The sequence below is a fragment of the Nelumbo lutea genome, chromosome 8 (assembly GCF_056320005.1).
Source record: "Nelumbo lutea isolate HS-2025 chromosome 8, American lotus-T2T, whole genome shotgun sequence".
Lineage (NCBI taxonomy): Eukaryota > Viridiplantae > Streptophyta > Magnoliopsida > Proteales > Nelumbonaceae > Nelumbo > Nelumbo lutea.
Window position 1 is genome coordinate 51,223,032 of NC_142691.1, and position 25,637 is coordinate 51,248,668.

Consider the following 25,637-nt stretch of genomic DNA (forward strand, 5'->3'; position numbering starts at 1 on the left):
AAGTTTAAACTAAAATTTGATGGTGCCACAGGAGATGCGAATTCTGGAGTTGGTTTTCTTATACGTGATCCTAATGGGGCCTTTGTGTTTGAAAGAGCAATGAAAATACCACGATGCTCCGCTGCTGAATCAGGGACTTTGGCATTACTTGAAGCTTTAAAACTCATCCCAGAACTTGGGTTGAATTTAAAACTCATCCTTGTTGGAGACAGACAAATCTCCTCCCTAGCGACTAGAAAACATTATTGCTGATTGCGGAGGTTAGTTGAACCACACCTCTCGGTGCTCAGTTCATCATGCTCCTAGGTCTACTAATTTGGTTGCTCATTGTATAGCTCGTTTTGCTTTATAGATATGTTTGTCCTTCCTTGTATTGAAAAGGACCGTAACCAAAGCATATGGCCAATGAATTTGCCTCATCGGGCTTAAAAGAAAATGTAGCCGACCCGAATCGTCAAAGCATGTGTTGCACGAGTCAGAGTCAATACAGTCATGCAAAAGAAAGTTTTGACTTTTGAAGTTAGTAGCCGTTTTTGGAGGGAACTCGTAAACCGTCATAGTTCATGGAATCTGCGCAAGTACTTTTTTTTTTTTTTTTCCTGGGATTCTCGTTTCCTCAACTTACCTCCGGATTCCTATAGCCCCTCACCACCATACCCATCCGATCTCTCTAGCTTCTCTTCATGGCTGCCATGAAAACCCAACGCGCTTCTTCGTCAACTCGTCGATGGAACTATGACGTCTTCTTGAGTTTTAGACATGAAGACCACCGTAGGAACTTCACCGATCAACTCTACAGCGCTTTGGTCCAAAGAGGGATTTACACCTACAGAGACGATCGGGAACAACTAAAGAGAGGACGAGCGACCTTCTCTCAACTGCTGAAAGCAATCGAAGAATCAAGGATCGCGATCGTTGTTTTCTCGAGGAATTACGCTTCTTCGAGATGGTGTCTCGATGAACTCGTGAAAATCTTAGAATGCCGGAAAACGATGGGTCAGTTGGTTCTTCCAGCTTTTTACGATGTCGATCCGTCTGATGTTCGGAATCAGAGTGGGAGTTTTGCAAAAGCATTCGCCCAACACGAAGAGCATTTCAAGGTGGTGGAGATGATGGAGGAGGTCCAGAGATGGAGGTTGGCTCTCACTGAAGCTTCTAATCTGTCTGGGTGGGATCTACAAAATGTTTCCTACAGGTAATCGTTACTGAAACTACATCCCTATTGTTTTATATTTGATTAATTACTAAATATAAAAATTGAAATGTTTGAATTCTTAAACAAGATCTGTAGGATCTTTGAGTCATTGTTGAAGAGTTGCAGAGAGAAATCTTTGAGAATTTGGTAATTATTTGACAATAACCGTTTCCTATCAAAGTTTAATTAACTTCCTGTACCATTCTTGTTTTTCTCTCCCGTTATTTCTAATTAGGGTGAAATGGGTAGTCGATTACTTGAATTGGACCCAATTCTAGTCTTGCAAAATACTGAGATAGGAGGATTACACAACCGTTACATCATACTCAGAGCGCCTGCAGCTGAACCATTGAACCAACGCAACTTTGCCGGCCTTACAACTATTTTATTGAAATTTCCTTTTAATCTTAGTGGTATTTTCCTATCACATTGGATTTTGAGTACAGCACTCTATTTTGGTCATCCTACTCCAATTCTATTGATGACATCCTCCTCAATCTCTCATTTGTTGTGAACTATTGAACCAAGGTAACAGAAAAGGTTAAGTGTGCCCTGATTTACTCCCCCATTATTATTAAATTTGCATTGCATATATTCTTATTTACTCATACTTATTTTAAAATCTCTTGTTTCTAAGGTAATCCTCCATAAACTTAATTTTGCATTTAATACTTCATTAATTTCATCATTTAAAACAATGTCATTAGCAAATAACAAAGCACCACCGGACCTCCTCCTATACATGTCTAGTCAATTTGTCAATGATTAGTGCAAATAAATAAGAGTAAGTTTTGAACCTTGGTGAAGACCCATTGTAGTGTAAAATCTGATGTCTCTCCCATAGGTGTTCTAACATTGATTGTTGCACCTTCACACATATCCTTAATTAGCTAAATATACCTATTTGGGACTCCTTTCTTCTCCAAGACACACCATATTATCTCTCTAGGATACGCTTTTTCTAGGTCAGTGAACAACATATGAAGATATCTCTTTTCTCTTTCTATTTTTTTTTTCTAAAAATCATCTCAAAAGAAAGATAAATTTCATCATTGATGTCCATTGCATAAATCAAAATTGGTCTCTGATATACTTGTTTCATTTCATAACTTTTGCTCAATTAATCTCTCCCAAAGTTTCATAATGTGGTTCATGAGTTTAATCCCATGATAATTATTACAACTTTGTGTATATGCATTTGTTCTTAGATATAGGCACCATAGTGTTCTTTCTTCATTCATTAGACATCCTTGTTTCCAGTGTTTTCGAACCGTTGTTGACCTGGATGGTTGGACCGTTCGGCCCGAAAACCATCCAGTCAACCAATTCTGTTTCACCCGTAACCCGTTCCTGGGTCAAAAATCGTTGATTTGGTCAGGGAACTTCTGACCCAGGCAGTCGAACTATCAACCCGTTCGACCTGGGCAGTGGTTCATGTTTTTATAGAATGATAGGAGATCATAAGATGGGGAAAGACTGAGACTCAGATCTGAGATTAGATCCCTGAGATCTCAGAGAAGAAATATTGCAGATCTGAGATCTCAGAGAGATCCGAAGTTGCCGCTGCCGTCATCGCTGTCACCATTGTTGGTGAACATTCCTCCTCCTCCTCCTCCTCTTCTTTCTTCCCTCCTACCCTCCCTTCTTTTTTTCCTCTTTCTCTCTCTCTCTCTCTCTCTCTCTCTCTCTTTCTCAGCCGACAACCACATGTCTTTTTAAGTTTTTTTCTTATAAAAGACTAAGGATAGTAAAGCCCTAATTTTCCAATCTCATCAGACCGCTTGAACCGTTCGACCTGGATGGTTGAACCACTGGCCTGGAAACAGGTGGCTAGAACGGTTCCATTTCTGGGTCAGTTTTTAAAACCTTGCATGTTTCTTTAATTGTCTTATTAAATAGTTTAATTAGCCATAACAAGCCTACCTCCCCATACCTTTTTGCACTTCTATTAGAACCCCATTAGGTTATGACACCTTTCTCTTCTTTGTCTTATTTATTGCTTCCTTCACCTTAGTAATTCTAATTTCACTAGGGTACATGCTATTTTCTAATCTCTTCCCCATTAGCACCCTCTACATGTTATTCATTAATTAATTATCAAAATAGTTTTTTATCTTTCCTTGGTTTTCTTATCTTGTACCTCTTTAATGCACTTAACATGGTTTAAACCTTACATTTCATTTCTCTCATATTTGCTAGTTTCTAAGTTCTTTCTAAATTCTATTTTCCCTCTTTAATGCCTAATTTATGATAGAATTCATCATATGCCATAATTGAACTTATTTTTAACTTTTTTTTTAGGGCTTTATATTTTTCTAAGTTTTTTCCATTTTTAGTCTTTTTCTAATTTTTATAGCATGTTCGTTTTAATCTAATTATACTTTAAGCCTCTTCTTTGGCACTTGGTCTCAATGGCCTCTATCCTACCTAGGACTTCCCTTAGGTGCAAATCCAAAGGAAAGTAGGTTCTAAAACCTGGTGGTGGAAAAATTCGAAAAAAGATTGGCAGCTTGGAAGAGAAACTATATTTCCTTGAGGGGTAGAGTTACTTTGATTAAAGCAACTTTAACCAACTTGCCTTTATACTTCCTATTAGTCTTTAGATTTCCTAAAAGGGAGGCAAAGAGGTTAGAAAAATTGATGAGGGACTTCTTATGGGAACCTGGGGAAGAGAAAAAAGATCACTTGATTAGGTGGGAGGTGGTGAGTCGAAGCAGAAAAGGAGGCCTAGGCTTAGGGAATGTAGTGAGTAAAAATGAAGCTCTTTTAGGTAAGTGGCTTTGGAGGTGGTCCCTGGAGAGGGATAGATTGTGGCATGAAGTAGTGAAGAGTATCCATGGCTGTTCTGAATCAGGTTGGGACGTGGGGGTATCCCGAAGGGCTTTGCTCACAACATCTTGGAAGACTATTTTTGGCATTCTCCCCGAATTTCTTAGATTTGTAAGGTATGATGCTTGTTTTGGAAACTCCATTCCTTTTTTGGGAAGATATTTGGGTGAGCAGTTAACCTCTAAAAGACCATTTCCCTTCTCTCTATTCCATCTCCCTCTTTAAAAAGAAACCCACTTCATGGTTCCTTCCCCCTCGATTCTCCCTTTGGGTTTAAACTGGGATTTTAGGTTTCTAAGAGGGTTAAGGGATGAAGAATTTCCTTGTGTTTCAGAGTTCTTGTTTCTTCTAGACTCGATGTGTTTGGACCCCCTAACCCGGATAAAAGGGTTTGGTCTTTAACCCCATTTGGCTCCTTCACTTGTGCATCTTTCTTTAAATCCCTTTGCTCCAACCCCTCCTCTCGGGTCTTCCCCGTTAAAGAGGTCTGGTTAAGGCCCCCTAAAATAGCAGTGTTCTGTTGGGAAGCCTATCATGGTAAGATCAATACTGTGAAAAACTTGCAAAATAGGAAACCTTATATGTGTTTGTCTCCAAATCTGTGCTTTATGTGTAAAGTGAAGGGTGAGGACTGTAATCATTTACTGATATCATGCTCTTTTGCTGCCAATATTTGAAATTGGGTTATTTCATTATTTGGGTGCAGGTGGAACTTGCCCTCCGAAGTAAAGCTGCTGTTCACTCCATCTACTTTTGGGAGATTGACAAAAAGAGGGAAGCTAATGTAGAAATGTATCAAAGCAGCTACCTTATGGGCGTTATGGGAGGAGAGAAATGCTAGAATATTTCAAGAAAAAGGAAAGAAGCATTGCTGAAATCAAGGAGTGCATAATGACAAGGACAGCCTCGTGGCTGAAATCTTCACACTTGTTGGCAGATTACTCTTTGACGACTTAAGGAGAAACTGGGCAGCAGTGGCTTCTACAGTCTCCATAAAGAGCAAACCACAAGTTGAATGGAAACTCCCATTGGATGGAGTGGTAAAATTGAATTTTGTTGGTAGCTGCCAAGGTAACCCAAGGCCATCCAGAATAGGAGGGATTCTGAGAGACAGAGACAACGACATGTTGTCTTATTTTCAGGACAAGTGGGTGTTGGTGATTCTATAAGGGCCGAGATACTAGCAGTGGTACAAGGTATACAGCTGGCCAGTCAACTTGGAGTGAGCAATTTAATAGTAGAAGGGGATTCGAAGGTAGTAGTGAGCTAGTTGACAAGTCTAGAAACAACTTGTTGGGCTATAGGGATTTGTTAAAGAAAGTTAAATGGCTGACAAGAAATATGACAGTCAGGGTTCAGTGGGTTAGTAGATTAGCAAATGCAATGCTTGATTCTCTAGCAAGCAAGGGGTGTCAAGGGGAGATCTGTTTTAGGCTACTTTGTAATTGTGTTTCAGGCTTGTGTATGTTTAGTGTTTATGATTCAGTCCTCAGGGGGGGTAATACCTCGTGCATCCTCCTAGGATGATTGTACTTTCTTTATTTGAATTAATAAAGCTATTCTCATTTATAAAAAAAGTCCCTTTAGATTCTCTTAAAATTTTGTCCTTTACTACTTTTTTTATGCACTTAACTATTTCAATCCACATATCATTAGTCTTCTCATCTAAAACTTCATTTTCATTTTGCTATCAACTTGTCTTTAAAATGTGTTCGTTTTTCTCCTTTTACTTTTCCCACCTAATTCTTGGCATCTGTTTTTCCCTATTTCTCTTCTATTTCCTAATGTGCAAATCTATCACTCTATCACCATTAATCTATGTTGTATGGTTAAGTTTTTTCTTGCAAGTGAAGATCAGACTCCCTTCTACCTTCCTATCCTTGTCCCTGTTCCTCCTCCTCATTCTCTTCCTTGTAACGATGGTATTTTTTCTCCTCCTCCTCTAGTGTATCGGCCTCGGTCCTGGTAACATTTTTTCATCAGACACAGTAAGAGAGTGGCTCTTGAAGCAGAACGCCCATCACAATATGATCTCCAAAACTTAGGTAATCTTGAACTTCTTGATAATTCTATTATTGATCTTAACCTTGATCTCCCTATTGCCATTCGAAAAAGGGAAGAGGACATGTAGCAAGTATCCTATACTAACTGTGTCTTATAATGCTCTCTTACCTTCCTACTGTGCCTATATTTTTTCCATCTCTCTTGTTTCCATCCCTTGCAATGTTATAGAGGCAATACTGTCTCCTCATTGGAGGGAAGCTATGAACCAATAAAGAATCGGACTTGGGAGATTGTTCCTTGTCCTAAGGATAAGATTCCTATTGGGTGTAAGTGGGTTTACACTATTAAGCACTATGTAGATGGATTAATCGAGAGGTACAAAGCTCGACTTGTAGCCAAAGGATACACTGAAACTTATGGCATTAATTGTTTGGAAACCTTTGCTCTAGTCGCTAAAATGAACTCTATTTGTGTGATCACGTCTCTTGCTATCTATTACTCTTGGCCTTTATATCAAATGGATGTAAAGAATGCCTTCCTTGATGGGGTCCTACAAGAAGAAGCGTATTTGGACTTACCACCTGGGGTCAGTTTTCCTAATAGTAAAGGAAAAGTTTGCCACTTAAAGAAGTCCTTTTATGGGCTCAAGCAGTCCTCTAGAGCCTGGTTTGACAAGTTCAGAAATGCTATCTTAAAGATTGCATTTTCTCAATCTCAAGCTGATTACACCTTGTTCATAAGAAGAGTTGACAGTAGAGTAACAATTTAGATGATATATGTTGATGACATTGTTGTGACAGGCGATGATATCACATGTATCTCTTAGTTAAAGTCTTTCATTTCTTCTGAATTTGAGATTAAGGACTTTGATTATCTCTGATACTTTCTTGGCTTTGAAGTGGTAGGATCCAAGAAGGGAAATTTTCTATCACAAAGGAAGTATGTTCTTGACTTTCTTCATGAAGTTAGGAAATTAGGGCCTAAGTCTGCAGAAACTCCACTTGATCCCAACCACAAGTTGAGTGCTATTGGAGGAGTTCTAGACGGAAGGACATATTAGAGATTGGTGGGCTGTCTCCTATATTTCTGTTTGACTAGACCTGACATATCCTATGCTGTTGGAGTGGTTAGTCAATATATGCATGGGCCCAGGACATCTTATATGCAAGTAGTTAATAGAATTTTAGCCTATCTAAACGGATGCCCTAGTAAAGGGATGTTGTATTCCAATCATGGCCATCTAAAGATTGAGGCTTACACAAATGTTGATTGGGTAGGGTCCATTGATAATAGAAGATCTACATCTGGTTATTGTGCCTTAGTTGGAGGCAATGTGGTTTCATTGAGAAGTAGGAAACAATATGTAGTTGCTCATTCTAGTGTTGAGGCAAAGTACAAGGCAATGGTTCATGGAGTGCTTGAACTACTCTAGTTGAAGATGTTATCGATTGAGATGGGCATTCAAGCAGATACCCCAATGAGACTATTGTGACAATCAAGCAGCCATAAATATTGTTCACAATCCTGTTCAACATGATCATACAAAGCATATTGAGCTGGATAGAAACTTTATTAGAGAAAAAGTTGCTACCGAAGAGATTTGCATTCATTTTGTTAAGATTAGAAGACCAACTAGATGATTGCCACACTAAACATCCAATGTTTGCTAAGAGCCTTGTCAAGATGGGCATGCTTGACATATATGCTCAGCTTGAGGGTGGGGGGGAGTGTTGAGAATGTTTAGGCAAGGGTGTTTTAGTCTTTTCCCCATCCTTTGTATTTGGGATCCAAGTATGGGGGTGTGAATAGTAGAACACACGCACCCCCCCTCTTCGACACATTCTTCTTCTTTTTCTTCTCCTCTCTTCTCTTATTCTACAAACCCTAAGTTTACAACTGAATCTAATTTTGTTCATCTATATCAAGATAAAAAGAGAGAGGAGGATTGGAATGACAATACAAGGAATGTGGTTGGTTAGATCATAGATGAAGTAGGGAAGAAAGAAGGATGATTGGAAATCGAGGAAATTGTTGAAAAAAATTAGGAAGTGGGCAAAAAGCTCAGTCTGTTCTTTTTAGTTGGTGAAACACTTGCTGGGAAAGCCATTGATAAGTTGGAGCGAAGAAAGAGGGAGGAGAACTTGAGAAAGATTGCAGTAGGGCTGTAGGGGAAGGTGAAGTGATTTGGGATGGGATCATTGATGAGGAGCAGGAAGTGTTTAAGGGAGAGTAATAGTTGTGGGTTCTATTTTGTGTTTTGTTTTGTTAGAGTCAAGTAGGAGTTGGAGGTTGGTGCCCTGTGGAAGGGTTTCTCTTGTTTGGTTGGAGTTTTTCTTTTTGTATGTTTTAGTGGTGTTTGTTGGTGTGAAATTGATGTTCCCTTTTTGTGGGTGATATCTTGTTACCTCTCTTCTGTATTCTCTTTTTTAATTTTAATGAATTTTCTTTTATTATAAGAAAAGTGTTAAAGATAATAATTCTAATATCATGGGATTAGCAATTCAAATGAATGGAATTGGAGCTTATGCCAATTTTTTAAATTGCATATAAATTTTAAATATATGTGGATGGTATAATAAAACAGTGCTGAACTTTGTAATTTCTTCAGTTATGGTTAGGTTCCAATTTTTAACTTTAGTGTGCTCATATTTGACTAACAATAACCATGATTCTCTCTCTCTCTGTATGTATATATCCTCTCAACTTGTTTCATACTTATGGGGTCATTTTGTTATCATAATTTGCAGGCATCAACCAAAGTTTATCAAAATAATTGTCGAAGAGGTCTTGGCTAAGTTAAGTAAAACCTTACTGGATGTTGCTACGTACCCAGTTGGATTGGATTCCCGTGTAAATGACATGACTTCATTGTTGAACATCCAATCTCATGATGTTCGCATTATAGGAATCTTTGGTATGGGCGGAATAGGTAAAACAACAATTGCAAAGTCTGTCTATAATCTAATCTTTCGTAAATTTGATGGTAGCAGTTTTCTTGCAAATGTTAGAGAAAATTCCAAAAAACCTAATGGGTTAGTTCATTTACAAGCACAACTTCTTTTTAATATCCTAATGGAAGAAGACTTGGATATAAGAAATATTGAGGAAGGGATCAACTTAATCAAAGGAAGACTCCACAATAAAAGGGTTCTCGTTGTTCTTGATGATGTGAATCAACACATACAATTAAATGCATTAGCTAGAAATCGCAATTGTTTTGGTGTGGGAAGTAGAATCATCATAACCACTAGGGATGAGCATTTGCTAAATGTACTTCAAGTGGATGAGAAATACAAGGTGAAGGAACTGAGTCATGATGAATCTATTGAACTCTTTTGTTGGCATGCCTTCAGAAAAGACCATCCGCTAGAAGATTATGTGGAGCTTTCAAGTTGTATAGCAGGTTATGCTGGAGGACTTCCTTTAGCTATTGAGGTTTTAGGATCCTTTCTATTTGACAAAAGGAGCATACCTGTATGGAGAAGTGCTTTGGAGAAACTAAAAAGAATTCCTCGCAATCAAATTCAGAAAAAACTTAAAATAAGTTTTGATGGATTGGATGATCAAGAGAAGGATATTTTCCTTGATATTGCATGCTTCTTTGTTGGGATGGACAAGGACTATGTCACTAAAATACTAGATGGTTGTGGTTTCTCTTCAGAAAATGGAATTAGTATTCTTGTTCGTAAATCTCTTCTAACAATTAATAAAGAGAATGAGCTGAGGATGCATGATTTACTACGAGACATGGGCAGAGAAATTGTTCGCAATGAATCCCCCAAGGAGCCTGGAAAACGTAGTAGATTGTGGTTTCATGAAGATGTCTACAATATATTGATGAAACACATGGTAAGAGTTCATATAAAAATTCATACAAAAATCCGTTTTGCTTGCTTTTTGAAGTTCACTGGTGCATGAAAATATTTTTTTAATGTTTGTGCAGGTTCAAAATCTATGTATCTACTATTTTATGCATGTTAGACTTCTATAGCAGTCTAAGTTTCTAACATCCAATTTTGCACTTGTATTGGGTCCTTTCGCTTGTATTAGGCAAGGGAAAGCAAGCTAGAAAGTTCATCCCATTGGTTAACAAGATTTGGAAAATGAAAAGTAGGAACTTGAATAATACTTGAGTCAAATGGTCACATGTGTTTTTTCGAAAATTTTCTATATTTTGTAGTTTTACTTTTAGGCAGTAAGGGTATTTTTGAGGGAAAAGGAAAAAGGAAAAAGGAAAAAGGAAGTAAGGGTTTTTTAGTCATTTTTTCAGATTGTTTGTGGGGTCTAGCCTAGTAGTTTAATTTTTGTAGTCATAGCTTAGTTGTGTTTAAAATTTTACATTGTTTAAGTAGTTTAGGAGTTATTTAGTTCTTTGTTTTAGAGTATAAGTTGCATAATCATGATTTTGAGTTTTCTTAGTTTAGGAAGGAGTTTGTCTGACTTTAGATAGTCTATATTTGTAAAGTTGCAATAAATTTTGATGATGAACTTACGAGATGATTTCTACTATGCGACTTTTAGTCAATGATTTTGAAATACCTAGGGTGATTCTAGAGATCTTGCAAGCAATTCTTAGTATTCCTTCTTTCTCTATATTTGAGATTATTTCTAGTCTCATATTACATGTTTTCTTAGTGGAGCTAGCAATTTCCATTTTCCACCAAATGCTTAGAAGAAAAGCCATCAAGAGCAATATTCAACATCAAATAAAGGATTGAACTGATCCTGGGTAAGTCTTCTTTCAATTTGTTAATGTTATCAATATAGCGAGGAGGCTACTAGTTGTTTTGGCCTCTCTAGTTGATGCAATCAACCAAATAAAAATATTCTCTAAATTTATGATATTGATGCAATCTCATGATTAAGTTAATATATTGCAAATATGTAATATAAGTAATATAAAACATTTAGCTTGCAGTCTTTATTTTGCAAACATATAAAGAAAGTGGGTGCAAATCTGTCCTATTACCCCCTTGTCGAAGACTGTCTGGAAAGACTTGTAGGTGGATGGCACTAGCTCTTTCATTTTGGCAAAAAAACTTGGTGCCATTAAAGAGAGATTAAAAATCTGGAAAATGGATAATAATTTGAATTCAGAAACTGAAAAGAGAGCTTTATTGAGGAAATTGATTCTACAGAAGAGGTAGGCCCTTTATCAGAGTAAAGTAGATTGAAGAGATTTCAGATAAAAATTAATTATGATAAATTGGTTGTGAAAGAAGAAATCAAGTGGAGGCAAAGAGTTAAAGTGGTTTGGTTAAAAGAGGGGGACAAAAACACTCACTTTTTTCATAGAATGGCAAATGCCAGAGCAAGAGCTTCTTCAATCAGTAAGCTGGAGTGGGAAGGAAGATTGGGGGAATCTGATGCAGATATGAAGCTAGTGGCAACTAACTTTTATAAATGAAGTATGATGAGCTTGTGATTATGTGAACCCAACCTTCACCTACAAATTTTCTGAATCTATCAATCCAAGCTCTAAGAGATTGCTTTAGGCTATAGAGAGGTTTCTTTAAATGACATACTTTCCCTTCACTGTTAGGGAAAGCTCACACTAGGAGAAATGTCTATATAAACCTCTTCTTGAAGGTCACCATTGAGAATAGCATTCCTCACATCCGTTTGATACAAGGGCCACAAGAAATTTGTGGCAAAAGAATTACTCTAATGGAGTTCATTTTGCTATAGGTGTAAAGGTTTCCTGATAATTAATGCCATAGGTTTGGGTATATCTTTTTGCCACTAATTGAGCTTTGTATCTCTCAATTGAGCCATCAAGCCTGTGTTTAATAGTGTATACCCATTTGCATCCCATAGGAACTCCTTAGGAAGGGAAACTATTTCCCATGTCTAGTTCTTTACAAGGGCCTCCATCTCTTGGTTCATAGCATCCTTCCTAGACCTGACAATTGGGTTGGGTGGGTTGGGTTTGCATTGGGTCAAGACTCTTAGGGTTGATTTCGGGTCATGTTGAATTTTTGGTTGGGTCGGTAAATTCTAGATCCTAACCCTAAATGTTCAGGGTAGGGTTGACCCACAAGTCAATTTGGGTCATCCCTAAAAATAACTGCAGTTTTAAAAAATAAAGAATTGCGGTTTTAATAAATAAAGAAAAAATACACAAAAAATGCCAGAATTAAAGGAATTAACCTTAAAATTCTAACATAAAATAAAAAAAATTGAACATTAAACAATTCAAAGAGTAAATGATAAAGAGTAAAGACTAAATAGTAAATTAAAGAGTGGAAACTTCTAACAATACAAAATAGTCCCAATTAGACTTGACAATTGTGTCAACAGGTAGACCCATGACCCAAGCCAACCCAATTTTTTTCGGGTTGTGTTGGGTTGGGTCATTCTTAAATTCAGATACCTAATTATGAGACCCTAACCCTATTTTTTCAGGTTGAGCTGGGTTAGGTTCGTGGTAGAGATGCAGGCATAGTAGGATGGTGAAAGGGCATCATAGGAAACACAATTAGTAATAAGATAATACATTTCCTTTAACCCTTACGAATAGCAATAGGAAGATCAAGGTTAGAATTCAAGAAACTAGGTTCAGGAACAGGGGCTCAAAATCAACAAAGGTTTCAAGTTTAGGATTATTTGAGTATGGGTTATCAAATGATGGTAGACATATATTTTCAGGAGTAACCTTACCCTCTTCCTTCGTTTGATGAAGCATTATTGCCAAGACCGAGGTTGATACACAGGAGGAGGAGATGGTGCATGAATATTACCATTGCAAGTAGATGGAATGAGTAAACAAAAAGGAGTTTGATCTTCACTGACACTTTCCTCCTTGAAGAGAAGGACGAGATGATTGAAAGAAAGGAGTGGACTTAAGGAAGGTGACATCTTTGGGAACATATCTCCTAATGATTTAAAAGGTGCGCCTAAGCACACAGGCAGGTGCATTTTAGGGTATGCACCTTGCTTAGGTCCCACGCCACGTAGAACACTTTCCAAAAGCGTGCACCTTGCGCTTCATCCCGGGAGTGATCCTTTTGAATAATTGTTCTTTTTTTTGTTTTTTTTATTCATAGCAGTTGGGCTAGGGACTCTGCTCTTGGACCCCAACCAAGCCCATTTCTTTTGTTTTTTTATGCTTTAATTGCCCACCAAAGCTCTGAAAAACCCATATATTTGCTAATGTTGCTCATTCATTCATCCTAATAAAAGATATTTTTAAAAGTCACTTGAAGTTATAAAATCTTTTTTTATAGGAATTAAGAATTTAAGACCCTGATATGGACTTGCTTGGGCTTGCCTTGAGGGGCTTGGTGCAAAGGTGGCTCGTAGAATTAGGAATGCATAATGTTTAGCATCACATTAGCTATTTGAAGTAATGTAATTGGGGAAGAAAATAAAGAGATTAAGAGTTTACATGCCTGAATATGGTTTATATGTTATGCTTGATTTTTTTTTTAATTTTTTTGTTTTAAATTTGTTTTACATGTTATGTTTATGTATTTTAATTTGAGATACTAAGTTTTTTTAAAACTTATATTTTAAATTTAAGTTTATATTTTTAATAAATATTGTGTTTAATATTTTTAATATTTTGCATTTTTTTTAATTTTTGAATTTTTTAGCATTTGGTCGCCTTGTTTCAAAATGGTGCATGCCTTGTGCCTTGGGCACAAAATGGCCCTTGTGCTTTTTTTTGCACCTTGCACTTTTAAAACACTAATATCTCCTACCGGAATGAGGATCAAAACACTTAAAGTCCTTTGAATAGAACAATAACTAAGAAAGAGACATTTAATAGACTTGAGATCAAACTTAAGCCGTGAGTGACTCATATCATGAACAAAGCAAGTGCAACCAGAGTTGTTGATGAGGAGATTAAAGATGAAGAGTCCTTGAAGGAAGCCTATTAATAAGGTACATAGTCGTTTCAACTACATCTCCCTAGAACCGAGTTGGAATATGCTTTTTAGAAGGGAAACTATCTTTCTTCGGGTGGCAAAATCGTTCTGATCAAGTCAACTTTGGTGAATTTGCCTGTCTACTTCCTTTCGGTGTTCGAGATGTTAGTTAGGGTCTGTAGAAGTCTAGAGAAGATAACAAGAGATTTTTTGTTGGAACTTGGGGAGGAAACAAAGGACCATAATGTTAGATGGGAAGTAGTAAGTAGGAGGGGGAGTTTTGGTGGTTTAGGAGTTGGAAACATTTAGAAGAGGGGGAAGCGGTTGTGGAGATTGTCGATGAGTAGAGATAAAATATGGACAAAGGTGATCTTAAGCATTCATGGGCTAGGGTGCAGGACTATTGGCTCGAGACACCAATGTGGCACCTTGGAAGTCCATCATGCTGTCCTTCCTTTCTACCTTTTGTCAGGTATAATCTATTCTAGAAACCTGGTCAAGTTTTGGGAACATGTTTGGGTGGGGAATTCACCATTAAAAAACCAATTTCCTTCCTTACCAACTATAAAAATGAGCCTATATCCACATTCTTGTCTTCTTTGGGGTTGGGTCTTGAGGTAGAATGGGATTTGGGGTTTAAGCGGGGCCTTAGATATTTGGAGTTGGACAATGTCTTGGCATAGATACAAATTCTACAAAAGGTTTTCTTAGATCCTTCTAAACTGGACTCTTGGATTTGGATCCTCTCTCCTTTTGGTTCTTTCTCTTGTGCCTCTTTTTTCAAAGCCTTAATTCAACCTTTTGATAGCCTTGGGCAACCATTTCCTGTTAAGGAAGTTTGGGGTAAATCGGTTTCTCCAAGGGTTGGGGCTATCTATTGGGAGATTTTCTTGGAAAGAGTGAATACTTATGTTTTACTTCAAAGAAAAGAAGCCTTTTTGGTGCCTATCTCGTAATTGGTGCATTCTCTATAAGGTTATTGGTGAATCCTGCCATCACTTATTGATCTCCTGCCCCTTTGTTTTGTTTATTTGGAATTGATTTCTCTTTTTGTTTGGTTATAGGTGGACCCCCACCAAACATGCAAAGCATCCGACTCTTTTGCTAATAGTTGGACAAAGTGAAGGGAAAGAATGCTATGAAGATGCACAAGAGCTATAGTTTGTTGGATAGTATAGGAGGAAAGAAATCAAAGAATCTTTGCAGAAAAGGAGAGAAATAGAGGGGTGATTATTGAGGTGATCACTGCCAGGGTGGTTCATTGGTTAAAATCAATGGACTTATTTGATGATATTCCCATAATGGTTTCGCTTAACAAGTGTCTCTCTTCCTTTATGGACTTTGCCATGCTCAGGTTTCATTAAGTTGAATTTTGATGGCAGTAGTGAAGGCAACCCTGGGCATTCAAGGATTGGAGTTTTCAGGATAGAGGAAGGTGTAGTCACTGATCTGTTCTCAGGTCTGATTGGAGTTGGGGACTCACTTCGACCTGAGGTTATGGCTGTGGTGGAGGGTGCAGCAAGGGCCAAGGAATTAAATATTAACAAATCGAACATTGAAGGAGATTCAAAAGTGGTGATATGTGACCTTATCTTAATGAGCAAAGACTCTTAAGTGGCTGACTCAGGGTATGGAAGTGAGATTGTAGTGGGTTAAGAGGTGTGGTAATTATTTGCAGATTCACTTGCCAAACAAGGGGTGGGAAAGGACCAACTATTTTGGGTTTTCTTGTAATTTTCATTTTTATTTTTCTAGGGGTGAGCTAAGAGAGTTTACCTCCCTTTGCCTTTGTACTTATTCCTAACTTATTTTAATGAAACGGTTCTGTTGTTGATAAAAAAAGCATTTGTTTTGGAACAGCAAGCTTCTAGCAACTTCAGTCACATGTCTATTTTCCTGCTCAACAACATTTTGTTGGAGAGTATGACTAACGAGCTTTGATGAACTACTCCCCTCTCTTCAAGGAAGGCTTGTATATGTTTTTCAAAGTATTTGTTTGCATTGTTAGATTTTATTATTTTGGTCATCTTCTCAAATTGTGTTTCCACATATGAAAGAAACTTTGAACAATTGAAGGAACATAATCCCTGCTGTTTATTAGGTATCAAGTGTACAAAGAATTATCATCAATGAGGAGAACAAAATACTTGTATCCTCATGCACGGAATAGAATATGGACCCCAAACATTAGAATGTATGAAATGAAAAGCAATATTACTTCCTTCTATTATTAGCAAAATATGTGTTTTTACATTGTTTTGATAGATGATAGACTTCACATCGAGGACTCAAATTTGACACAAACTAATACATATTAGAAAACAAAAGTTTTATAGAACCAAACGATACATGTCCAAGATGCCAATGCCACAATTTCAAAAGACTCAATTTTCACTTCAACAAGAATCAGCTTGGCACAAGAATCCTTGCTCAGGGGCTTTGCTTGCAAACTAGACCTTGAGAAGGCATATGATATAGTGGATTGGAGTTTCCTCTTAAAGGTGCTTAGGATGTGTGGTTTGGGGAAAGATGGTTCTTGTGGATGTTGGGATGCCTTACTTTGGTTCATTACTCTATGCTAGTGAATGGAGTGGTAAAGGGTCTCTTTCTATCCTACAGGGGCTTGAGACAAGGTGGCCCTCTCTCTCATTTTCTTTTTACTTTGTTGGCGCCATGGCAGATGTGCTTAGTCGATTAATTTTAAAGGAAGACAAGGAAGGGTGGTAGGTGGTTGGAAGGTTAGAAGGAATAGGGTTTTAGTGACCCATTTTCAGTTTGTAGATGATATTATCATTTTTTGTGAAGGAAGCGAGTTGAGGAATGTGAGAAATCTTAAGGGTTTAAGAATAGGCTTCGAGAGTGTTTCCAATTTAAAGATCAAATTTGAACAGAGTTGTGTAGCCGGGGTCAATTTGGCTGACAATGAAGTTGAGGCTATTGCATCTCACTTGGAATGCTCTATTATCTTCGTGGCCCTTGACCTACTTGGGCTTACCTTTGGGTGGGAATCCTAGGGAAACCAAATTTTGGCATCCAATGGTTGAGAAATGTGAAAAAAAGATTGGCAGCTCGGAAAAAGAACTATATAATTCTAGGAGGAAGGGTAACTTTGATTAAGGCTACACTTGCCAACCTTCTAGTGTATTTCCTTTTTTGTGTTTAGGATCCCCTCTAGGGAGGCTAGGAAATTAGAAAAGTTGATGAGAGATTTTCTTTGGGAACCAGGGGAGAGAAAAGGGATCATTTGGTTAATTGGGGAATAGTTTGTTGGAGTAAAGAGGCAGGGGACTTGAGTTTAGGGAATTTGGTCCTTAAAAATAAAGCTTTATTGGGGAAGTGGTTGTGGAGATGGCGCCTAGATAGAGTAAGTTTGTGGCACAGGGTGGTAGTTAGCATTCATGGCTGTTCTGCTTCTAGTTGGGATGTTGGAGTATCTCATCGGGCTACCCAAACAACACTATGAAAGGCAATACATGGCATCCTCCCCAAATTCCTCCAATTTGTAAGGTATGACACTTGCTTGGGGAATTTGGTTCTTTTTTGGGAAGACATTTGGGTAGGTAATCAACCACTAACAGACCTCTTTCCCTCCATGTATTCTATTCGCCTTTATAAAAAGCAAGTTATCTTTGTCTTTCTGCCCATCCGGTCTTATCTCTATCTTTGAATTGAGACTTTGGTTTTCGTAGGGGCTTAAGGGATGATGAGCTTGTTTGTGTCATCACTAAACTTCTTTCCATTTTAGACAATGTTTGTTTGGACCCCTCTATTGCTGATAGAAGGGTGTGGGCCCCTAATCCAAAAGGTACCTTCACTCTTGCTTCCTTTTTCAAAACCCTTTGTTCTAGTACATCCATCGAGTCTTTCTTTGTGAAGGAAGTATGGACTAAGCATGTTTCTCCCAAAATTGTTTTTTTTTTTCCTGGAAGTGTACCTTGGTAAGATTAATACTTTGGAGAACTTACAAAAGAAAAATCCTTTCTTGTGTATATCCCCAAACCGGTGTGTTTTGTGCAAATGTCATAGTGAGGACTGTTACCATTTACTGGTTTCTTGTTCCTTTGCTGCAGCTCTTTGGGATTGGATGTTTGTTTTGTTTGGTTGTAGGTGGAATTAGCCTCCAGAGTTAAAATTATTGTTTTCTCCATCTACCTTTGCTTGCCCAACAAAAAGAGGAAGCAATATGCGGAGATGTTTCAAAGCAGCCACTTTTTCCACAATTTGAGAAGAAAGAAACATGAGAATTTTTCCAAGATAAGGAGAGATCCTTTACAACAGTGAAGGACTGTATTTTAACTAAGGCTATTCTTTGGCTGAAATCCTTGGCTTCTTTCAACTCTTTCTCCTTTGACGACATTTGGAGGAATTGGGCTGCAATTGTACACTCTGGTTAGGAAAAACAGAACTGCAACAGGCTGGGTAACTCCATCGGAAGGGGTTATTAAATTGAATTTTGACGAAAGTAGTCAAGGTAATCCAGAACCGTCTAGCATAGGAGTCCTGAGGAATGAGAATGGCAACATCATCTCCTTATTTTCAGGCCTGGTGGGGATAGGGAATTCCACAAGAGCTGAGCAGATGTCCACAGTACAAGGGATCCAGATTGCCAAACAATTAGGAGTGGAGAACTTTCTAATTGAAGGTGATTCTAAAGTGATAGTGGGTTGGCTGTCAAATCCAGACTCAGTTGTTTGTAGTTATAAGGATCTCATAAAAAAGTGAAATGCTTAACAAAACACATAGTTTGCAGATTCCTGTGGGTGGGTAGGGAGGCAAACGCCTTGGCTGATTTTCTTGCTAAACAGAGGTCCTCTAGAGATCAGTTATTTTGGGAAGCTTTGTAATCTTTATTTCTGATCACTTATAATGCTTAGGGGAGGCTGCATCTTGTGCCTCTCCAAGGGGTGCTTGTAAATCTTTATTCTTCTTGTTTAATAAAGTTAATTCTCAATTATAAAAAAAACCTTGATGGTACAATTGATAGACTAAAAGCTTGCGTAGTTGCTAAAGGGTATACTCAGACTTATGGTGTAGATTTTGATGAAACTTACTCTCCAGTTGCTAAGATCACCTCTATCCGCTTGGTTATTTCTTTGGTTGTGACTAACCATTGGCCCTTGTATCAATTAGATGTTAAGAATGCCTTCTTGCATGGTGACCTTATGGAAGAAGTGTACATGGAGCAACCACCTGGTTTTGTTGTTCAAGGAGAGTATAGGGGTATGGTTTGTAGGTTAAACAAGGCATAGTATGGTTTGAAACAATCTCCACATGCTTGGTCTTGAAAGTTTAGTGAAGTTGTGGAATTTGGCATACAGAGATGTCAGTTTGGCTTTTCTGTGTTTAGCAGGACTTGTGGTGGTTGTACCATTGTCCTTGTAGTCTATGTAGATGATATTGTTATCACAGGGAGTGACTTGCAAGGCATCAGTGAATTGAAGCACTTTTTGCAAGAGAGATTTCATATTAAAGATCTTGGCAAGCTGATATATTTCCTTGGCATAGAAGTTATGAGATCAGCCACAGGGATTTGTTTATCACAACGTAAATATACATTGGATCTACTTGAGGAGACAGGCATGATGGGATGTAAATCAATTGCTACACCCATGGATCCCAATACTAAACTGGTTTCATATCAAAGGGAGTTAGTAGATGATCCTGAGCAGTATAGGAGACTTGTAGGGAAGCTGAATTACTTAACTATCACATGTCCATATATTTGTTTTAGTGTAAGAAGTGTTTAAGATAGTCTGTTCTTCTCTCGGGTGATTTCTTATCACCTTTCTTCTATATTCTCTTTTTATTTTGAATGGAATTTTTTATTTACTCTTAAAAAAAGGAAAACCTTGCCACGTGTTCCACATCTTGAAGTTATATACAAAATCCTAAAGTATCTTAAGGGATCATTTGGTATGGGGATTATCTATAGAGATTATGGCCACTTGATTGTGTCTGGGTTTACAGATGTTGACTGGGCTAGATCACCAACGAATAGGAGGTCAACAATAGGGTATTGTATGCTTTTAGGTGGCAATCTTATTTCTTGGAAGAGCAAGAAGCAGAATGTTGTGGCTAAATCAAGTGTAGAAGCTGAGTCTAGAGCCATGAGTCATGCAATAGGAGAATTAGTGTGGCTTAAGAGTCTTCTTCAAGAAATTGGGATTCCAATAAAAATTCCTATGCACTTGCACTGTGATAATTGAGCCACCATTCATATTGCATCAAATCCAATTTTGTCATGAGAGGACGAAAGATATTGATATGGGCTGTCACTTTGTTAGAGAAAAGATCCAAAGTGGTGATATTGAACACCTTTTGTGAAGACAAAGACCAATTAGCTGATTTATGGACCAAGGCCCTACATCGTCCTCGTATTGATTTCGTCACTAACAAGTTGGGTCTATATGATATGTAGGAAGCTGTGGACCCCACATTGAGAGTATACGTGTGACACCCTAAGATGTACTTAGATTTAATTGATTAGGATCGGCTTTCCTAGTGGGATAAGGATAAGTTTTATTCTATCTTATCTAGGATTAGTTATTCTATCTTATCTAGGATTAGTTTTATTTTAATCTTATCTTTTATTGCCATGTAAGCATTAAAGTTCTTTTACAATTAGGAAACCATGTATATAAATTAAGGGGTGGGGCGTCTGTTTTAAGCACTCCAACCATTCTGTTCTTTCAAAGCTTCTCCCACGAGTGCTTCTTCTCTATCTCTCTTCTTCTCTTCTTCTTCTTTTCTCATTCTCTTTTATTTTCTGTTCAAAACCTAAAGAGTCTCTGTAGTCTTGTACGACTACTTGGTATCAGAGCCAAATTTAGGGCTTCTCATGTGAGTTTGATCCAGCCGACCACATGAGAACCGCCTAGAGCTGGAAGAATAGAGAAAGCTCCCTTCGGTTGATTCTTGGAGGTTATCTACAGCAGCAGTCCAAAAACCCTTCCTTTCTGCATTTTTTAGGGTTTAAGAGAAAACCCTCAAGTTTCAGGGTTGTTATTGCTTCAGGGAGGTAATCAGATTTGTCTCCTCTCCCTTTATTTTTCTTTGCTCTTTGGAAGATCCAGTAGTTCCTTTTAACAGGACTGATGCAGTTCAGTCTCAATAGGCTGACTGCCACAAGATTAGGGTTTCCGAATCAGAACACTCCTGTTATCTGCTACAGACCCAGTGGGCCGATTGGTATAGTAATTAGGAAGCTTTACTAATGGAGTTTAAAAGCCAAGGGGAAGGTGTTTTTGGGGCTGGTTCAAGCAACATAGTTGAAAACACCTTCCAGATTACAACTATAAAGTTTGATGGTTCAAAATACTTAGAGTGGGCCCAATCAGCATTAATGGCCATTGGGGGAAGAGGAAAGCTAAACTAAGGAACTAACCAAGGAGGATCCCACTTATGCTAAGTGGATTCAGGAAAATTATTTGGTGATGACATGGTTGTGCAACTCTATGCAGCCACACATAAGCCGAAATTACTTATGGGCAAAAATAGCTAAAGAAATTTGGGATGTTGTGAAAGAAACCTACTCTTAGCCCCTTAATGTTGCTAGGGCTTATGAGCTGAAATGTGAGGTTAAAAATCTTAGACAAGGGGAGAAACAAGTCTTTGTTTATTTCTCAACCCTAAAATCCCTGTGGCATGAGATTGACCATCTTGAGACAATTGAATGGGAGAGTCAGAAAAATGCATAGACTTACAGAAAGCATATTGAAACTAAAAGAGTATTTGAGTTCTTGGCTGGTCTAAATTCTGAATATGACAACTATTGACAAGAGAAAGTGTGACTCTATCTCAAGCCTATTCCCTAGTGCACAATGAAGAGACTAGGAGAAAGGTCATGTTACAACAACAACCTTTCGAATCTGCCTTGGCAGTAGTTAAACCCAAGCCCGGGGGAGATAAGGAAAGGGATATGAAGAAAGAGGCCAAAATGGACCTAGTTTGTGAACATTGTAAGAAACCTAAACACACCAAAGACACCTATTGGAAGTTGCATCCACATCTAGTTCCAACAAACTCAGAAACAAAACGGGCAATGCCAATATGGCTGTAAACACTAATAGTGCAGACTCAACGGCTTCAAGAGGTACCCCTCTTGATACCCTAGCTGCTGTTCGAGCTGTTCTGACACAATTAGAAAGTGAAGTCAGTAATTCAGTATCATCTCCTCAGCCATCATCAGCTCCTACAACCTCATCTTTTGCTCAGTCAGGTAATCGGGCCTCAGCTCCAGGTAATACAGAACATTCTTGGATAATAGATTCAAGAACATCTAATCATATGACTAGCTTGCTTTCATTATTCTCTACCTATCATTTGTCTTTTGGTAAAGACAAAGTGTCCATTGCTGATGGATCTCTTGTTCCTATTTCTGGCAAAGGAGATATCAAGTTGTTTGATGCAATTTCCCTATCCTCTGTCCTGCATGTTCCTAAGTTTAATACTAACTTGCTCTCAGTTAGTAGCATTACAAAAGGGCAGAATTTTTCAGTAACATTTTTTCTTGATCGATGTGTTTTTTAGGATCTGGAAACAAGGAAGGTGATTGGGACTGGTCGTGAGATTGGGTCATTTATTCTTTCAGGCTTTGGAAAGTTTGTTCCCAATTATATTTGAATCTGTCCAGATGATTAGTTTGAAATGTGAAAGTTGTGAGCTTGCAAAATATTGTAGGACTACCTATTCATTAAGTAATAACATAAGCAATATTCCTTTTAACTTGTGCATACTGGTGTTTGGGGTCCCTATCATACCACTACCATGGGGGGGGTACAAATATTTCCTATTATTTGTTGATGATTACACTCGATTTTCTTGGGTTTACCTTATGCGTTCTCGAGATGAGGTTCCAACATTAACCAGGATCTTTCATCAAATGATTTTAACCCAATTTGGGGTCAAAATTAAAATTTTTAGATCAGATAATTCAAAAGAATATTTTACAAACCCATTAGCCTCCTACATGCTTGATCATGGGATTATCCATTAGAGTACCTACCCACATACACCACAGCAGAATGGGGTTGCTGAAAGAAAGAATAGACATATATTGGAGGTAGCCAAAGGCATTATGTTTACCTCGAATGTGCCTATACGTTTCTGGGGGGATGCTGTTCTTACAGCTGTTTATCTCATCAATCGGATTCCCTCACGGGTTCTTAACATGAAAACTCCATTTACCCTTTTATACCCTAATAAAGAATTATTTACCATTCCCCTCAAAACCTTTGGGTGCACTTGTTTCGTTCAAATCCTAGGCCCTCATCGTTCTAAATTTGATCTCAAGGCCTCCAAATTTCCCTTGGTTATGCCCAAAATCAAAAGGGATATTACTGTTATGAACCGACTTCTGGAAAAAGATTTGTCTCAATGGATGTCACTTCTTTGAGGATAAACCCTATCATCCAAGGGTTTCTCCTAAGGGGGAGAATAGCGAAGCTGGGAGTAGCTCATCGGAAGTTCTTTTTCCAATCCCATTAAGTGAAGAAGGATGTAATGGGGAATGATGTCAAAGGTGCAAGGATGTAAGAGTCTATCACAGACGATGGAGACAGGTCGATTTTGGACATCAGTAGTGTAGGCCAGTCTTAGTCCCCACTACAGATCCAAATCCTGGTACCACAATACCCCCAGTTCCTTCTACATATCCAAATCCGGGTATAACAGATAGTACAGATGAGAGACATTCAACCATGGAGCCTTCACTTTCATTCAGTGACCTTGATCTCCCCATAGCAGTTCGTAAAGGCAAACGCCATTGCACCACAACTCTCTACATATCTCAGTTCCTATCCTATGATCACTTGTCTCCCTCCTACAAGTCTTTTCTCGCATCCATTGCTGATATTCCCATTCCCAGAACAATATAGGAAGCATTGGAAGTACCAGAATGGAAAGATGCAATAAAAGTAAAAATGGATGCCCTCATCAAAAACAATACCTGGGAGATAGTTGATCAACCTAAAGGAAAGAAACCGACTGGATGTATATGGGTATTCACTGTGAAACATAATGCTGATGGTTCTGTTGAAAGGTATAAGACCCGATTAGTTGCAAAAGGATTTATTCAAACATATGGTATTACTACTTAGATACTTTTGCACGAGTAGAAAAGATGACCACTATTAGAGTACTATTATCTCTTGTAGCTAGTTACTCTTGGCCATTCTATCAGATAGATGTTAAAAATGCATTTCTCAATGGAGACTTGCAGGAAGAAGTTTACATGCAGTTGCCTCTAGGATTTTATGGTACAGAGGCAGGAAAGGTTTTTCGGATGAACAAAGCTCTATATGGACTAAAACAGTCCCCTAGAGCATGGTTTAACAGATTCAGATGATCCCTTGATAGATTCGAATATGTGCATGCTCAGTCAGACCACACCTTGTTTATTAAGAGAGTGGGTTCCTCTGTAACCTTACTTGCCGTGTATGTGGACGATATTGTAGTAACCGGGAGTGATACTAGTGAAATCGAGTCTTTTAAGCAACTCCTTCATCAAGGGTTTGGGGTGAAAGATCTGGGGGAATTACGGTACTTCTTGGGCATTGAGGTAGCTAGATCCAAGCATGGGATTTTTGTTTCTCAACGAAAGTATGCTCTTGATCTACTAGAAGAAACAGGAAAGTTGGGAGTTAAGCCTGTAGACACACCTATTGAATAGAACCACAAAATTAGTGCAGAGGGTGGAGAGGCTATTGAAGATAAAGCTATGTTTCAACGGTTAGTTGGAAAGCTTCTCTATCTTTGCCTCACAAGACCTGACATCAGTTATGCACTCAGTGTAGTTAGTCAGTATATGCACTCTCCTAGAACTACTCACCTCCTTGCAGTTGAAAGGATATTAGCATATTTGAAGAGGTCCTCAGGCAGAGGCATTTTGTTCAGGAAAAATGACCACATGAAGATAGAAGTCTACACAGATGCTGATTGGGCTGGGTGTGTTGATGACCGAAGATCTACCTCTGGATATTGTGCCTTTGTTGGAGGTAATCTGGTTTTCTGGAAGAGTAAGAAACAAAGTGTTGTTTCTTGTTCAAGTGCTGAAGCTGAATATAGGTCCATGGAAAATGGCGTGGCTGAGATTCTATGGTTGAAGTCATTTCTAGAGGAATTGGGTATTGTTTATGAGAAACCCCTAATGTTGTACTGTGATAATCAGGCTGCCATCAATATAGCCCATAATCCAGTACAACACGACAGAATTAAGCATATCTAAGTGGACTGGCATTTTATCAAAGAAAATGTTACATCTCAATAAGTATGCCTTCCCTACATCACCTTCGACATGAAGCTTGCAAACCTTCTCACCAAGGCTGTTTCAAGAAAGAAGTTAGAAGAAGATCTATGCAAGTTGGGAATGACAAATATCTACTACCCAACTTGAGGGGGAGTGTAGGAAACTGTGGACCCCACATTGAGAGTGTTTGTGTGACACCTCGAGATGCACTTAGATTTAATTGATTAGGATCATCTTTCCTAGTGGGATAAGGATAAGTTTTATTCTATCTTATCCAGGATTAGTTTTATTTTAATCTTATCTTTTATTGCCATATTAGCATTAAAGTTCTTTTACAATTAGGAAACCATGTATATAAATTAAGGAGTGGGGTGGCTGTTTTAAGCACTCTAACCATTTTCTTCTTTCAAAGCTTCTCCCACGAGTGCTTCTTCTCTATCTCTCTTCTTCTCTTCTTCTTCTTTTCTCCTTCTCTTTCATTTTCTGTTCAAAA

The 25,637-nt window shown here is 38.2% G+C and overlaps 1 protein-coding gene across 1 annotated transcript in view; it reads left to right on the forward strand.

Moving 5' to 3' along the window:
• The first annotated feature begins 237 nt into the window (after positions 1-237).
• The window catches only part of LOC148844141 (uncharacterized), a 37,795-nt gene continuing 12,395 nt past the window's right edge, over positions 238-25,637 (forward strand). Inside the window, exons 1-2 of the mRNA XM_088959507.1 lie at positions 238-1,195; positions 8,776-9,877. Of these exons, the coding sequence (XP_088815633.1) occupies positions 684-1,195; positions 8,776-9,877 (1,614 nt within the window). The 5' untranslated portion in view covers positions 238-683. The remainder of the gene's footprint in view (positions 1,196-8,775; positions 9,878-25,637) is intronic.